Source organism: Pieris napi, chromosome Z, assembly GCF_905475465.1.
Source record: "Pieris napi chromosome Z, ilPieNapi1.2, whole genome shotgun sequence".
Lineage (NCBI taxonomy): Eukaryota > Metazoa > Arthropoda > Insecta > Lepidoptera > Pieridae > Pieris > Pieris napi.
Genome location: NC_062259.1, coordinates 7,716,728 through 7,733,045, shown reverse-complemented (window position 1 = coordinate 7,733,045; position 16,318 = coordinate 7,716,728). Strand labels below are relative to the sequence as shown.

The 16,318-nt window shown below is 31.0% G+C and overlaps 3 protein-coding genes across 25 annotated transcripts in view; 1 reads left to right on the top strand and 2 right to left on the bottom strand.

Annotated features, from left to right (window-relative positions):
• Positions 1-16,318, top strand: part of LOC125062189 (coiled-coil domain-containing protein AGAP005037) — a 48,750-nt gene that overhangs the window by 16,069 nt on the left and 16,363 nt on the right. The gene's annotated exons all lie outside the window — the stretch shown is intronic.
• Positions 110-8,219, bottom strand: LOC125062194. Its single transcript, XM_047667926.1, has 9 exons — positions 8,094-8,219; positions 4,905-5,038; positions 4,049-4,311; positions 3,298-3,418; positions 2,857-2,950; positions 1,910-2,003; positions 1,205-1,804; positions 950-1,131; positions 110-720 (listed from the first exon to the last, which is right to left on the bottom strand). The coding sequence occupies exons 1-9, from the start codon at positions 8,133-8,135 to the stop codon at positions 547-549; spliced, it is 1,704 nt and encodes a 567-aa protein (XP_047523882.1). The 5' UTR covers positions 8,136-8,219; the 3' UTR covers positions 110-546.
• LOC125062193 lies at positions 8,419-16,146 on the bottom strand. The gene is made up of 6 exons (XM_047667925.1): positions 15,976-16,146; positions 15,140-15,252; positions 14,835-14,940; positions 12,893-13,101; positions 12,619-12,682; positions 8,419-12,536 (listed from the first exon to the last, which is right to left on the bottom strand). The coding sequence occupies exons 2-6, from the start codon at positions 15,242-15,244 to the stop codon at positions 10,531-10,533; spliced, it is 2,490 nt and encodes an 829-aa protein (XP_047523881.1). The 5' UTR covers positions 15,245-15,252; positions 15,976-16,146; the 3' UTR covers positions 8,419-10,530.

Here is a 16,318-nt window from a genome sequence, read left to right as displayed (position 1 = left end):
GAGCACATGTTTCAGTATGCTTGTTAAAAATAAACTAAATTGATTGAGTTCTATCTTAAAATAATGGAAACAACGAAGATAAGGATATTATTTATGTTGATACACGATATCATCACTCATTTCGTGGATCTTATATGGTTTATTATTTAACAAAAAATAATTAATATATCATTAAGTAAATTAATCTACATTGTGAGTACTTAGATTGAAATTCAGAGACGAGATTTAAGTGTAACTATAATTTGTGTATGTCTCGGTCTTAGGAAATTGAAACATTACATTTTTAGATGTATTTATTTTTCATCTATATTACTAAGATTTTAGAAACAATGTTAATAACGTCTTCTTAAGAAAAATAACAGGTTAATTAATTTAAAGTAAAATGTCTAAACCTAAAATAAATAATGGTTATAAATGGCAAGCCGGTAGTGAATTAAAACCTCAAGAATATCTACATCCCAGAATATTTATAAAAATATTGTGACTGGATTGTGTTATTCAAAATTTTTGGAATTACGATAGAATTGTTTATAACCTTATAAAAATTTAAAACGCCCTACATATAGGTAGTCCTTTGTAATAATGCGCTCCGCTGTATAATTTCTTGGGTGTCGACCTCCACGAAAGCACGAGAACCTTTTTGAATGGTTCCGGTGTGCACCCACTACAGACTTTCATTACTGCTTTGACTTCTGCTTCAGCTGGCTCTCTCTCATCCACCTATAATTCAATATTAATTGGGAATAATATATTGTATATTCTACTAAACTTTCACGACAAAGATTATTGAATTGCTTTATTTCTAGCTCTTGTTGATAGCTATCAACCAATTAGGAGCATTTGTTGTTTTTAAATCCGGTCAACTTTTAACATATAACTGCTTTTCAACATTGGTGGAAATTAATTAGGTTTTCTTAATTGTTAAATAAATTAATGTTTCTTTACTTACGGTCATCTTTTGGAGATTTTGCACTGGCAAATTTCCAACAACACCTGCTAAACCGCTTAAGAGCGACTGTTGGAATAGAAGTTCATCATCTTTATTATCGTCGATGAGATCAGGACTCAGCAAAGCTTCATCTATTATCGATCCATCGGATAGTGCTACTAGCCCGCGTTTATCTTTTTTGCCTGCAAGAACTTAAATAAGTAATATGAACTAGTAATATTTCATGTGAAATGCAAATATGTATAAAAATACAACCTGAATTAATTTCCTCTGCTAGTTCTTTTTCAGGATTATCTCTTTTATCACGTTTGTTTGAATTTCTTTTAAATAAGTTACGGGAAGCTGTATCGTCAATATATTGAACATTAGCGGGATTCAGTAGTGAACCTGATAATGAAACACTCGTTCCTTTAACTTGACCAAACGGTCTATTAGGATATCTTTGTATATTAAGATGTAGCCCACTTGGGGGTAAATTCTGCGGTCTGTTTCCGATATAGTTTAAAGGAATTTGGGTTACACCATTTACTAACTGATATTTGTTAGCGAAATCTTGTTGATTTTGGAGCTGGTTTGGAATCTGTGCTGTTAACATATTTGATTGAGGGGGCATTGCAACATTGATGTGGGAAGGTTTCTGCAACTGTCCACCAATTAAGAAATGGCCATTGCCTATTGGAGTAGGTTCTGGTGGTGGAGGTTCAGTGGCAAACTCTGAGGATGTTTCTATGAAAGACCCATCGTGGGTAAAGCGATGGGCGTGATGGTGCTTGTGGTCTCTGTGTGCTTTTCCAGCTGTCAATGCAACATGATATAGCTGTAGCATGGTTATTTCTCCGACTAAGCCAGATTGACCTTAAAAAAAAAATATATTATAAATTTTAAGTGTCTAATATATCAACAAAATTAGACATTGTTATATAGTAACAAAAATCTACTGTTTCAAAATCTTGCACTCACTCTTTACCGATTCCAAACCATCATTTTTATAGAGCAGTGATTGTTCTTGTCCACTTATAACTTTGCCTCCACCTTTAATAATGTGTCCCACAAGCTAAAAACATACGTTTATTAAGTTTCACACACGTCATGGACTAGCGTACCAAAATACGTACATTAATATCTAATGCACCTTTAAACAGAAAAATATAATACCTCGATTTATTTATATATTTTATTTTACAAACAAAGACTTGTTGGTTTTAATAATTTTACAGTCCAATAAATGGTAGCAAATAAAATCTTTATAACGAAGCGTATTATTTCATGCGAATTTATACAAATTCAACTGAACAGAATCAGCAAAATATATTCTGATACGTAAGGTTATTGGGGAATTTTAACATCATAATTACGCTAACTCTTCTCTCCAAATTACAAATACAAAATTGTTCCCGGAAAATAATAATCGGTGTTTAAGTTAATACGCACAGCTAAAAAACAGGTTTGGCCTAAATAAGAGAATACAAAAGTTAGTGTCTCGCACCAGTTGAACGAAATGCTCCGAATAACTACTGTGAACTAGTTTCATATTAAAGACGAGCTATTTTTGATTACAACTGCATCATCTGATAATTCTTTTTTATATTTTATGATTTGGACTATTCTGAATTCATTTGTTACGATTGTTTCAATAGGTACCGCATATTTGTATTGTCTTAAAATACAACAGATTCATATTATTTCTAGTAGAAACTAGTATCATAAAAGTATTAAGGTATTAAGCAAAAGATGATGGCTAAATAATAATGAATTTATTGTTATTTTTATTAGACATAAACATTTCCCCTGATTGATTCTGTCATGATTAGTGAGTAAAACTAGCAGTTTTTCTTATCCACGGATTTAACTTATCTATAGCATCATATTTCGTTTAACAAATTGGGATATAAAATATATAATCATACCCTGTTATGGAATCCTCTACCGACTCTCTCGGTGTTAATCCATATTTGCCACTCTCCAGTTCTGCCGTTCCATGACTGACAGCTATGATACCATCTGGAATGTTAAAAAGAATAAATCAACAACTCTTTCAAGTTAAGTCGAACTTACTAATATTACAAAAGAGGTGACGTAGTGTTTCATATACGGCCTTTTTACAAAAGGCAGAGACAACTGTCTCCTATGCCTAATCTAACATACCTCTCTTCTCAACTCACGTACGCGATTTTAGTTACGATACTCTTAGTTTTGTAATAATTTTTTTTTTAACATTGTTGCCTAAACGAAATTGCTTAAAAGCAATTTCGTTTTTCGCCCATTGTTTAATTATTCTAATAATTGTACTGATTTATACAACGAAGTCAAAGCAAAAAATCAAACTATTGTTTTCTTTATTTACTTACGTGTTTAACTTTATGGGGTAGTTGAGCCGGAAAAATGTTTGGCCATGTACAGCCATGCTGAAGTAGCTTGCCTCTGCAGTGTTTGAGATCCAGGCAGATATCTCTTTGGGATTGCCTTCGACTGTAAAATTTTTATTAATAAAAATTTTTTACAAGTTTAAGTGAATATTTCTTAATTAATTCAATCTACTGGAAAATCCTAGAACCTTATTATAGCACTTTGTGCTCTATGCCATTCCCATACTGCAAAGTATACAAAGACACGTCTAGGAATGCATTATGAAAATTAAATTATTTCGCCAAAGAGATGATACTACGTGTTATGAAGTTATTGTGTTAAGAAGTTCGCACACTGGCGCACTATTATTGAATTTCCGTTGTGTTGGTAACAAAATTTTAAACCCTTATTAATTTATATGCGATATGTAGCTTTCGTTCTTATTATTTAGAGAAACAGAAACAGTTAAATTAACTAAAACGTTCCTAAAAGACTTAGCTTTGTTCACACTGATATATCTGTTTAGTTTAGCCTAGTTTAGAAATCCTGGTATAAAGTGGTTTGCTGCTTGAAATATGTAAACACACACGACATGATCCATAATTTAAACGTGTTTCATTGAAGCTTTACACCAGTTCCTATGATGCCTACAAAAAGTGAAAGTATAGGTACTTAGTACTCCAATACTGCCTATGTAGGACTTGCGTCTTACGTAACGCAGTATTTATTTTAATTGAAGTGCTAGTACATTACCTGCGTACGAAAATAAAGGGTGGTCGGATGAATGGTTGTGGAATTTGGCCCACATGCACAGTGTAAACTCCTTAAGATCAGGAAGCACTGTGTCGTATTCGAGGTACTGGTAGAATAGTTCCTGATTCATGGACGCCTTGTAGACGCTGCAGGTATCGGCATCGTTTGTAGGAGCTACGTTGTAAGGGCTCGACACTTTGTTTGTTTCGAACGATTGCACGTTGCTGAATATCGGTCTTCTGTTCACAATTTTCAACTGAGGGCTAAAAAAAAAGAATTATTCGAATACAAAATGCGGATATAAAAAATAAATATATTATAAAATCACATAAGGTTTGATTGTAATATATAACTACTACGTAAAATTCTATTTTTTAATTATGTAAGATAAATTTGCACGCCATTATATGTGGCAGAATATGCGTAGTTTAGATTGTACAACCATAAGATTTTTGTACCATATTTGCAAATAAGTTATTATTATTATTACAATTTATGTATTTTAATTATGTTTTCGAAAGAGTTTACAAACTCATTTGTTCAGAATTCTATAATAGGACATGTGTTATGTACACAAGTTTCATTACGCTTTCAATTATTTGCTGAGAAACCTACAGACAGGTTAACAAAGGCCTCTAGCGTATGACGTATTATAATAACTCCTTTGATCTAAGATCCTATTATGTGCCATCCAGTAAATCGATAAGCCGTCGTACTATTAGTTTTAGCCATTGTTGAACAAATTAATATACTGCTAGGTATTAGTTTAGGCGCTGGTGCTGCAATTATCTCTCAATTCAAACTATATTGAATTAATATTGATATTAAAAAACAATTCTTTTTTGTTTTTCTTTACCTTGGCTCGATAGATCTGTCATTTGGCGTCAGGCTTGCGTAAACGTGTGGTCCTGGTACAATGGGTTGCCAATTATCCTCTTCGAAACACCATGCCACTCCCACCAATATCGCAAGTGATATTAAAATCCGCATCTGGAAGAATTAAATATTATTATTATTTATTTAATTAATATATCTAATATTCTGATTTTACCGATACTTATTTATTGTCTTCGTAACTTAATAGATAACTCGCATGGCGCTTTACCTGTATTACTAGGTATTGGGTTCGATTTCTTGGTAAAGTTTTATTTGGTCAATGTTTTAATTGTTAATAATCTATCGATGATCATTGAAATATTTGAGATTTTGAGGATTATAAACAATATTTATTCACACATTATAAACAATAAACTCAAAATACAGATACATGCTACAGATGGCCTTCTTTAGCGATATATTCCAAACTATATTTCTATGACGAAACTCAGAAATCTTTTAAGTACGTTGCTTTTTGCCTGTCATTTTTGCTACCTATTTAAAAGTGATCAGCATCTTATATGTGGTGATGTAATCGTTAAACCTCAAGGACATAAGAGTAATTGAGTAGAACATAATACCTTATAATTGGCTTTTCATCACTACAGTTGCATGATACAGGTGTTGTTAGTAGGTAGCCTAAAAAAATCAAGTTATTGTGCTCTACTTATTTGTGTAAATATACGCTGACAACGTAAAAAACTTACACCAAATTGTGAAAGAGAGTTCTTGATATTATATCTTTAGATATATTTAATACGTTAAAATTTTTTATTTAATAAAAACAAAAGAATATGTTATTAGCACGTAACAGAGTTTACGTAAGAAATAATTTATCACGATATATAGAATCAGTGATTTCTTTCGCGGAATTCCGGTTTATCCAACAGGTATTGTCGTCTATAATAATGTTACGCTTTCTACATAATCTGTATCGGTTTTAATAAATAAATTTGCGTATATGATAAGTTATATGAAGGACTGTTGAATCATACAGGAAACTCTTTCATGTACTCCACCCCCGTCAAGCAATTCAATCAATGTGAATAAGATATTTCGTAAATTTGGATATTAGAAACTGCAATTAATTAACTCGATTTTACTCGCAATAATATCTGCGTATAATGTGAATAAATAATCAGTTTTTTGATGGCCTATATCTATATTTACAAAATTGGAATAATTAGTTAGTGTTAATTAAAAAAAGTAAATAAGATTTATGCGTTTCGTATATTTCGTTCATTTTTGCGACGTCTTCTCCAATAATTGTTAATATTTAATAATACACCTGTCTTTCTCAGAAGTCACACTTGTTAGTGAAAACCGTACAAAGCTTTGTCAATTCGTAAGGTTAATTTTTTAATAATCACGGCGATGTTTTTATATGACACAATACATTTTGGTATGCGCTTCTGTAATATATGACATTAACATCATAACACTTCTCGGAGAAAGTGTTAAACGCGAATCGAAAATATCGTGCGATCATTAAAATAAGACAGTGGAACGTGTTTTCGATTAATGGTATAAAGAAAAGATCACATCACCGTGTATGCTGTTTAGAACCGACTTTGATGAAATTGTGTTTTTTTTTTAAACTGCTATACTAGTGGTATGATTTAAAATATAACTTAGAATACTGAGTACAAAATAACGCAGACTGTCGTCAATAAGCTAATAATATATACGCGACGGAAAGGTCTAGTAGGTGTTCGCACGCAGCATCCAATATATCCGGAATGTTACGTAAAGTACAACAGCAGTTTAATTTCACTCTATTACGACTCAACATCCCGATTACTAAACATTTTTTTACTCTTTTACACCATTTCGTAACTATAATGACATGAGAATAGATCTTACAAGCGTACGAGATAACATTTTGATATTTAATGTGAAAGTTTCTTGTTTAAAAAGTGAACGAATTGATTTACACAAAAGAGAGTGCTTATCCCGAATGAAGGTTTCCGTGGGGATTTTATTTTAATTACAACACTGCGGAACAATATATAAATTAATTAACGATTAAAAACTCGTTTGCAGTCCAATTAAAATTACGAACTTTTCTGTATTTGTTATTAATTAACAAACTAACCATCACACTACACAATAAACTTTTACTTAATTAAAAGAACTGGAATATTATTACTGTTATTCTATTGATTTATTTAATAATAGTTATACATAGTCGCCTATTATCAATGATGTCATAATTTAACGACTTATTTCGCATTTATTGAAGCTTAAAGTATAGTAAGTCAGTCAGGGGTAATATCAACACACTGATACCGTGAATGGGTGAATAAAAATTTTTGTCACGAATAAATTCTCTCCACACCCTTCTCCCGAATAATGCGGAGTGTCCTTTGTGATAAATAACAATCTCATAAATGTTATTTGAAGCAGGTAATATTATTCGAATATGTAAAATAGATTTCTAAGCAATTCGGTGACCTGATTTAATCTTGTCATAACTGATTATTTACAATATAAGTATTCCTTTTTATTCGCTTTTGAATATAAGTTTATACCGCGTGAAATACCGTTTAGCGCATTGTAAAGCTTAAATTGTATAAAATTCAAACTTATTTTATTTCCACATCACATGACATACGATTATTACCTTAAGTCTTTGCAAATGTTTGAAGCGAAACAAGGAATAGTATAAATATTTTAATGTATACACAATAAATCATTCATTATAATACTTGCCATAAATACATAACATTGTGTAATACAACAACGCAAAGAGAATTTTACAATATAATCTCGGTCAAAGCTTGTTCAATCAAAATTAAAGCCATTAAAAAGCAACCATCATTTTAGAAGCACAGGGAATTGATTACTATTATTTTCTGGAAACCATTTCACTGGAGATATAAATGGTGCAAAATTCAATGAGATTTTATTGATATTCTGAAATCGTTAGTCGAAATTTCTTTACATTATATTTTAATTAAATTGTATGAACCATATCTTATACGTCGCAGCTTTATGTTGTTAATTTTTAATTTACAAATACCACTGAAGCGCTAACAACATGTAAATAAATATAACTTTTACTATCTGGGCTTTAGTTTATTACACATATTGGAAAATCTAAAAGTCGCAATAATTTCGCATCGCTTATCAATAATGAGTGAAGTTAATATCACAAAAATTAACTTACGATTCCTTCGTTCCTCTTGTTTTTTGTAGCGCGGGCGCACATTCACTTAGCAAAGAAACACTAACCAGCTTTTGCCGTGTGGTCACAAGACCACCCCACTCAAAATCGTTACGAATCTTATGAAATGAATATGCCATTTGGTAATCACGTTACGATACATGCTCCAGAACAATATGAACATTATGTTCAAATATCGTTTGTCTTGATAAGCTTTGCATCCTGTTAGTACCGGCAAGCTACCGTTTCATGGCTGTTGTAGATCACTAAAATTACCGGTGGTTCTTTAATTTAAACAGGCCGTAAGGCCGTGAGGCCGTAATTGATATTCATTTACTTTGATGTGTTTTGTTTATTTCACGTCCATTGTGAGTATATAAAAGTGAGATCGATATTGTGGGCTCGTGAAAAAAGATTACTCAAATAAGTATCAGATCTTTTATTAGTTAATTCTGTTGCTTGATTAGTTTTCATCTTATACGTAATAAGTATACAAGATTCAAAATTCCCCCCCACATTATATATTATATACATAAAACAAAAAACTTTGCCAAACATTCGATTTACAAATCATGGTCATCAAGAGTGATGACCATGATTCGCAGTCGAAAATTAATGGTAACATATGATAAACAAAATTCGAAATTTGTATGCAATCACTCAATCAGCAGATGTCTTTTACTGTTAAACCATAAAGTAATTATTGAATGTAAGACTGTCAGTCTTAGCTCAAGGATCTTTATCGGAGAGTTAAGAATCATAGTTTTGAATATTAAAGCAGAATTCTGTCTTAATATATAATTATATCATACATATTATAATATTTAACTTAATTAAGATTATTTTGCTTCTTAATTTAGTAATGAATTTATAAGTAAAGGGGTTTTAGGTGACGCAATATCTAAAGTATGTAATAATAACATTTGCAGGAAAGTTTACAATTGGGTCTAGCAGAAATCTCTCGTCTCTAGGTCTACTATCCTTCCATCTCGATAATATCTGATATCTGGGGAGTTTTATGGCATCTTTGAGTTTCTTGAAATAACAGTAAATATAAAAAAGATGAGAGAAATGCTCATGCATTGCATTCCCAAAAACTTTTTTGGCGCACAATTTACTTTTTGATTATATATGAAATTATTTAGTAAATTTATGTGAGACTCTAATAATAGTATTTTTTATGGTTTTACGTTTCTGAGTCTTCATTTATTTGATTTTTTGTGTAAATACGTTGGAAGTGCATCCAAAAATGTTGCCCTAAATTTAACTTTCGCGCAAAACGATTGTTGTTGCATCTTGAACAGACATGAAAGTAATTCAAAATCAAACTGTTTATAAAAATATAGAGGCTTCACAAATAAATTACTCGTAAAAAAATATGACCGCTTTTATATTCATTCACTAAAAATAAAGACGTGTCCTTGATATCTAAAAAAGGCAATAACCTTCAGCTTCATTACTCCATAAATAAATCCAGTTACGTTCTTATGTCTGCATGTTGTTTGCAATTAATATAACCAATTCATTTTATTTAAAAGTTACAGGATAAACGTGGTTTCTTTGAAATTGCACAAATTTCGTAATCAAATTAATAATTGATAACGTGTGTAGGGCGATCCTCTCTCGTGTTCGTTTAATTGTACGTTTTTTTGGTTGTGTGATGTGATTCTTAAAAAAGGTAGATACGCAAAGTTGAAATAGTTTTGGATAGTATTACGACGTTTTGATTTTATAATCAAAATTCATTTTTCATATATCTTCTCTTCCTTTCTGTTCTGTTAATTCTACTTCCGATTAAACTGGAATTTGGATATACGACGTGTCCAATTACAATAATATTATACGAATAAATATTTTGTACGTTTGACAAACTTACACATTAAAAAATTAAATTTGTGAATGTTAAATACCAATCAAAAGCGTTACGAAACATGTTGATTCAACGTTGAGGAAAACTTAAATTTCATTAACAAAAGTCCGAGAACTTCCATTTGTGGGAAGAAGTGGAGGCCCGTCAATCTTTTAAAATAACTTTTCAATTCACGAGACAAATGAAAATAAATAAAACGACTCTTGAAGAATATTTCAATGAAAAGTATTAGGTACATATAACCTTTACTGATAAAAAATAACATTATTCTATAAATTTAAATTGGTTTGAAAGCATTATGTAATGGTTACACAGTTTTTATGACATAATTGAGTCGTACTTTTTGTGATCTAAATAATTAGCAGGCCTTATTTCCTTTCACATATCATTTCATTGGATGTTGAAATATTTCACGCACAAAGTCAATGATTACTACGACAGCATGCTTTGTTAAAAATAAAAGTTTTTTGAACAAATTCTGATTTTCAATCGAAACTTGGGTTAAAAATATATATTCCAAAAAATATATAAATTTTAAACTTATTCTAGTAAAGTCGTACATAATAAATGTTAAAAAAAACCACATAGATCAGTTGTCTTTTTTGGTTTTGCACCACCAAACAATCTAACAGGTGTGTTACTCCAATCAATAAATAACAAGGAGTGGTCTTCCATTATCGATTCCTGTAACGCGCATTTTTTATAATTTTGTATTACAAATGCTATACCAAGGTTTTTTTCTTTCACTGGTGATAATATATGTGTAACGTCAATACTTCCATCAGGTTGAATATAAAGCAACCGATCAAACAGTTCAAGATTTTTGCAAATTTTTGAACCTAACGATGGAGGTACTTCTTCATTTACTTTGTCTAAGTCAGATCTATAACTATTTATATCTGGAACTTTGTCATTACCACCGATGAAACTTTTATATTTTTCTATTTCATCGTCACCAATAATAGCACGTTCGTTTAAGGCATTACCGATTTTTATATTTTTGTCAAATTGTGACTCTTTTTTCTTTTTAGTTCTACTAGGCAAAAATCCGTGATTATATTTTAATATTGAAACTGAATCTGTAAATGGCTCGGAAACGTTTGACACCTCTAAGGCTAAATCACGGCCTTTTAAAATATCGTTATCTATGTTTTTAACTATTTTATGATTGTCTGGAATATATTTTAACCTAATGGACGGCAATTTCTTGTTGTACATCTCCATTTTATCGTTTTTATTTTCAGATAATTCAGTTTGAATTTTTCTTGGCGAGTAGTCGTTATTATACGATTTAACATTGTGCCACTTATTTGGAGCGGATAAACTTCGACTGTAGACATCATTTTGGTTAATCTTTATGTCGGGATTGCTTTCAGGAAAATATTCACTAGATTTTATAAATGGTAATATTGCGTTAATACTATTCTTTCGAAACTCCAATGGCATTAAAGTTTTATTCCTCTTTTTCGATTCGACGGAAAATGGTCTAGGTACAAATACATCTGAGATAATTTCTTCGGGGACTGAATTCCCTGTATTTCTATAAACGCGTAAGTACTTGTTACTTTTAATTTCCCCCCAATTAGTTACTTCGACATTGGTTGGATTTAAATTAGAATGAGACTTTAAAATTTGATTTCTAATGTCATCGTTTTGAATAACTTGAACATTTATTCGATGATTTTGAACATCGCGTTTCATTATTTTATATGGTTTATCAAATAAATTTTTCCTTTGAAAAATATAAGGCGTATAAGCTTTAGATGCTCTAAAATCTGAAGCATATGGAAATGAATCAGAGATTTTAAATAGAGGAATTGTTGAAGGTACCTTCTTGTGGTCCAATTTAATATTATTGTTTTTTATAAAATTTAACACACTATTTGCGAAATGAGAATTAGATCTGGAGTTAGTTAAGATATCATTATCCAGTGAAGCTAACGAGGGAGGCTTATTATATGAAATAACATTATTTTGTAATTTTACAGTCTTGCGGGTAAATTTGCTCATATTTTGACTGCCAAAAAGTTCTTTTACCGAATTAGTTGAAAATTTGGAATAGTCAATAACCGATCCAGGCGGTGGTGGCTGTTCATAAAGTGACACAGAAGGCCCTTTATTTAATTGTTTAAAATTTAATTGTTTTTCTTTAAAAGGTCGAGTCATGGTGGCATCATCCATTATATTACTAAAACTTATTTTATCGTCATCGTTCATTCCTTTTTTTATAACTGGGTCACCCCAATTAACCTTATTTCGAATTAGCTCATCATTATTTCCGGACGTCAAATCAATACCAACATCATGTTCTACTACACTAAATGGTGTTCTTATGGACACATAACTTTTAGTACTGCTGGGAATAGACGAGGTGGTTTCAAAGTCTTGATGAGACATGGCCGACTCTATATCGCCAAGAATGATATAGTTAATGTCGTTTGAACCCGTCACTTTGTTTCTATGAAAATATTTTTGGCTCATTTTAGGATTTCTTTTCATTGTATGATTTCTTTCAATGGTCGAAGACAGTATCATGTTAGCTCCAAATATCTCTCCTTCAAATCCACCTGGCGCACCTGTAATATTACAATACATTTGCCACAATTTCTGTATTATTTCAAGTAAAGTAATAACAGCTTAATAAGACATCTAAATTACCATCATTTGAAGTTCCGTACCCTATAATTACGCTACCACCCGCTGGCAAAACAAATCCTTGTAACTGTAAGAAAGTAAAAACAATTGAAGCATTGAATTCTTTCCTAATACTAAGAAAAAATTAATTGAAACTGATACACTCTTCGGAAGTTATGTTATCAAATACACGTATAACGAAGTGACATGGTGTCACAGATATCTTACTTTCAATCAATTGGAAAACATAAAGGTATTTTATTTCACATATTCTTATAATAATTAAATTATAGCTTACACTCGGTGCGACTTCACATGTAACAAGACGGCTGTCAATGTAGAGCGCCCAGGCCCCGTAATCTGATTGATACGATAGACATATATGTTGCCATACATCTTGAGCTAAATTGACAGGGTAACTAGATGATGTTTTTCCATTCACAGAAATTTTTAAATGTCGCCCTCCGGATTCTAACCACAGTCTTAGTATGTGATCTTTTCCGTGAACTGTAACAAAAATCAAATAAATAAGAATTTCTGTTTTGTTTTTTACAAAAGTTACGCAATAACTTCCGATTATGATTAAAGTGATGCAACGTATAATTTTGAGTAGGTGTATTGAATCAAAATAAACACAATTGTGTTTCTGAAAGTGGAAATTTATAAAAACAAGCTACTCTTTACAAAATAACGCTATAGTATTTTAAACATAAATATTTTTTTATGTTATTCTAACAGATAAGACAGTAGGAGACTGTAGAATCTAATAAAATCATGAAATTGTGCGAAAGAGCAAAACAAAGCAAATATATATGGTGGTCATTCTGTTACATATTAACATGAAAGCTAACATAATAATTTACCTATACCAATTTGGTTATCGCCATGACGTGGTCGAATGCGTTAATGAAGAAAATCGCGGTAACTAGATCGTGCCGTCGCCAATCACGCGCTCATTAATTATTTATTAATTCTACCTTATACTTCTACATAATATTTAATGGATATATTATAATTACACCATTTCAATAATTGCCAAAGAATTACAAATTTACAATTTAAACACTAAATGCACATTTCTTAACATATGTTATGTAACTCTATTTTTAAACAAGTCTGAATTGGATCGGTATCGACATATCATATGATTAACGAACTATATGTATTTTAAATAAAATTCGCAAACATATGTCATACATTTCGACAAAAAAATTTATGGTAAAAATTCGTGATAAATTTGAAATTAAAAACAGCTTTAATGCTAATACAGTTCGCCACATCATTTCCATAGGGTCATGCACTATTATATAAAGCTTGGGGAATTTATCTAATCGACAAAAACCTAAAAAATATATTTGTTATCAAATTATAGTAACGTTATAAAAATATTATAAAAACTTAAAGTATCTACAAACGTTCCTGTTACACAGTGACATGTTTGGTGTTATCTATATTTAATTTAAAAGACTTTTCTAATTAGTTAAATGTGCCATGAAATGAACAGAACAACGCTTCAATAACCCAGTGCTCCAGTGTCCGGTTAGAGAGAAGTGTGACCGGTGGGTATTACTCATAGTGTATTCAATATCGCTTTAGATACATATGAAAAGTATATTTATTTCGGGCGATTCGCAGGATTCTGTTTAGGTAAAGTATAACCTCGACATTACATTGTTAAGTGTTAACTATACTATTTTATCACAGGGTTAAAACTTACGATTCCGCCATTATCTTTTATCGTTTTTAATCTGGCTTTCTTGGTAGTATTAAAACAAATATTTTTGATGGTACTGTCCTTTAAGTCGGATACCTTGCAGCAGTCATCTTAACTACAAAACTCGAAACGTCGAGCCATGTAGACAGGATAACATCGCGACAGAAATTTAATTCAAACTCCTGTTTACTATGTTATAAATACTGAATAATACTTGTATTTGAAATGTGATTGCATTAACGCCCATCATGCCTAAGGATATCGCGTTCACCGAACAACGTATTCAACAATGCGTTAACTATTTAATTACGTGTGGGTGTGGCAGGTAATATTGCAAGAGTATCTCACTATCATGTCCTTCAATATGAATTATTCTGTCGAGAATGATATGTTTTCTTTAAATAGCAATGTTTTTAGTGTCGAATGGCGAATATGATGTATAGTCATATATTTGTGAGCTTGGATTTTGAGTTAATTAATTTATGCAGTACTTTATAATATCTACAGGGCCATGAATAATACTCACGAATATAATTAAACAAAGTCTGATCACGAGTGAAATCACGAAATTTAATCCACGTACAAAATGTGAATTCTCTCAGTGGTGGCGTATCAATATCATACTGAAGAAACTGAAATGTGAAACATTATTAATTTTCTTAATGTAATAGAAGCAATAATCAAAGGTAAACCTTTGATTCGTATTTGATTACGATTAAATGTGTTCATAATTTAAAACCGAAGTAATAATTTTATTACTTGATATTGTAATAAAAATAGAAAGATTATACACAAAGTTGCTTATTTCGACTGTGTTTAAGTAATAAATACCTGTGTAAAGCCTTTTTGTGTCAATATTATCTTATATACTGGCCTATTCATTGCCCCACAGTTAATCGCAGTTAATAATACTGTAAAATAAGTCATAAATCTCATTTTCCTTTCTGAAATAATAAAAAAAACAGGCTTAGGAACTGTTATTCGTAGTGGCAATACCAAAGTCATTGTTCAAAATATTAGTTAGAGACTGGTTATAGAATAGAAATTGATTATACGTAGCGTTATCAAAGGATTTAATAATCTAGTGAATGTTGTAAAGCCGGTATTGGTTCTGCTTTGAAAGGAGTTTTTTACTTTGTTCAGAAGCAAAGCAATTGTAAAGTTATGTACTACGAAGGGATACACTGTAATCATCGTAAGATTTCGAAACCCAAGAAGTTTTTAAGCTTCTAACATCGGAGTAGTAGAGTAAACAAAACTTTATGAGTACTTTTGATTGACGTAAACATGTTCGATATTTTGTGTAATCAAGTTTCGTTATCCCACAATATTAAGAGCTTTTCATTGTATTCCCATTGGAGAATATATAAGACCTTTTTTGTGAGGGCTGTGCTTATCGATATTATTGTATATGAATGGAATTATTGAAATAACACCAGATGCCATATACGGCACACAAACCAGAACTGAAAATGACCTTATAAATCATGTGACGAAACTGATTGCAATTTTAACCAACACATTAGGTATTGGACACCCTTCTTGAACAATAGCGTGAAAGTTGTCTCGGAGAAACCAGTTTAGTTTGTAATACTATATTACCCTAATTAATTATCTTATTGCTTAAATAAATATATTATATATATTTTTATTAAGTAGTTACTCACAGTATGTTATATACGTTTTACACAACCGTTTACCATAAGATTATTAGTGTGATGAAATTAAATTCTTGAAATTGATGACAAAACACTTTCATATTAAGGTCATCTTCACTTAACAGTTTTCTAATTTATCACAGTGTGCTCACCATAAAAACAAATCGTTAACTGACTCTCTCTTCGTGGCGGTTAGATTGTTATTGCTTTGATAGTATATTTGTAAACCACAAATACATAACAATACATTGTTGTATACAGAAGTTAATTCAATGGAATCACCATATTTTTATTTACATTTACAGTTATTTTAACATATTTTCTTTATCTCACATATAAAATGATAACTTTG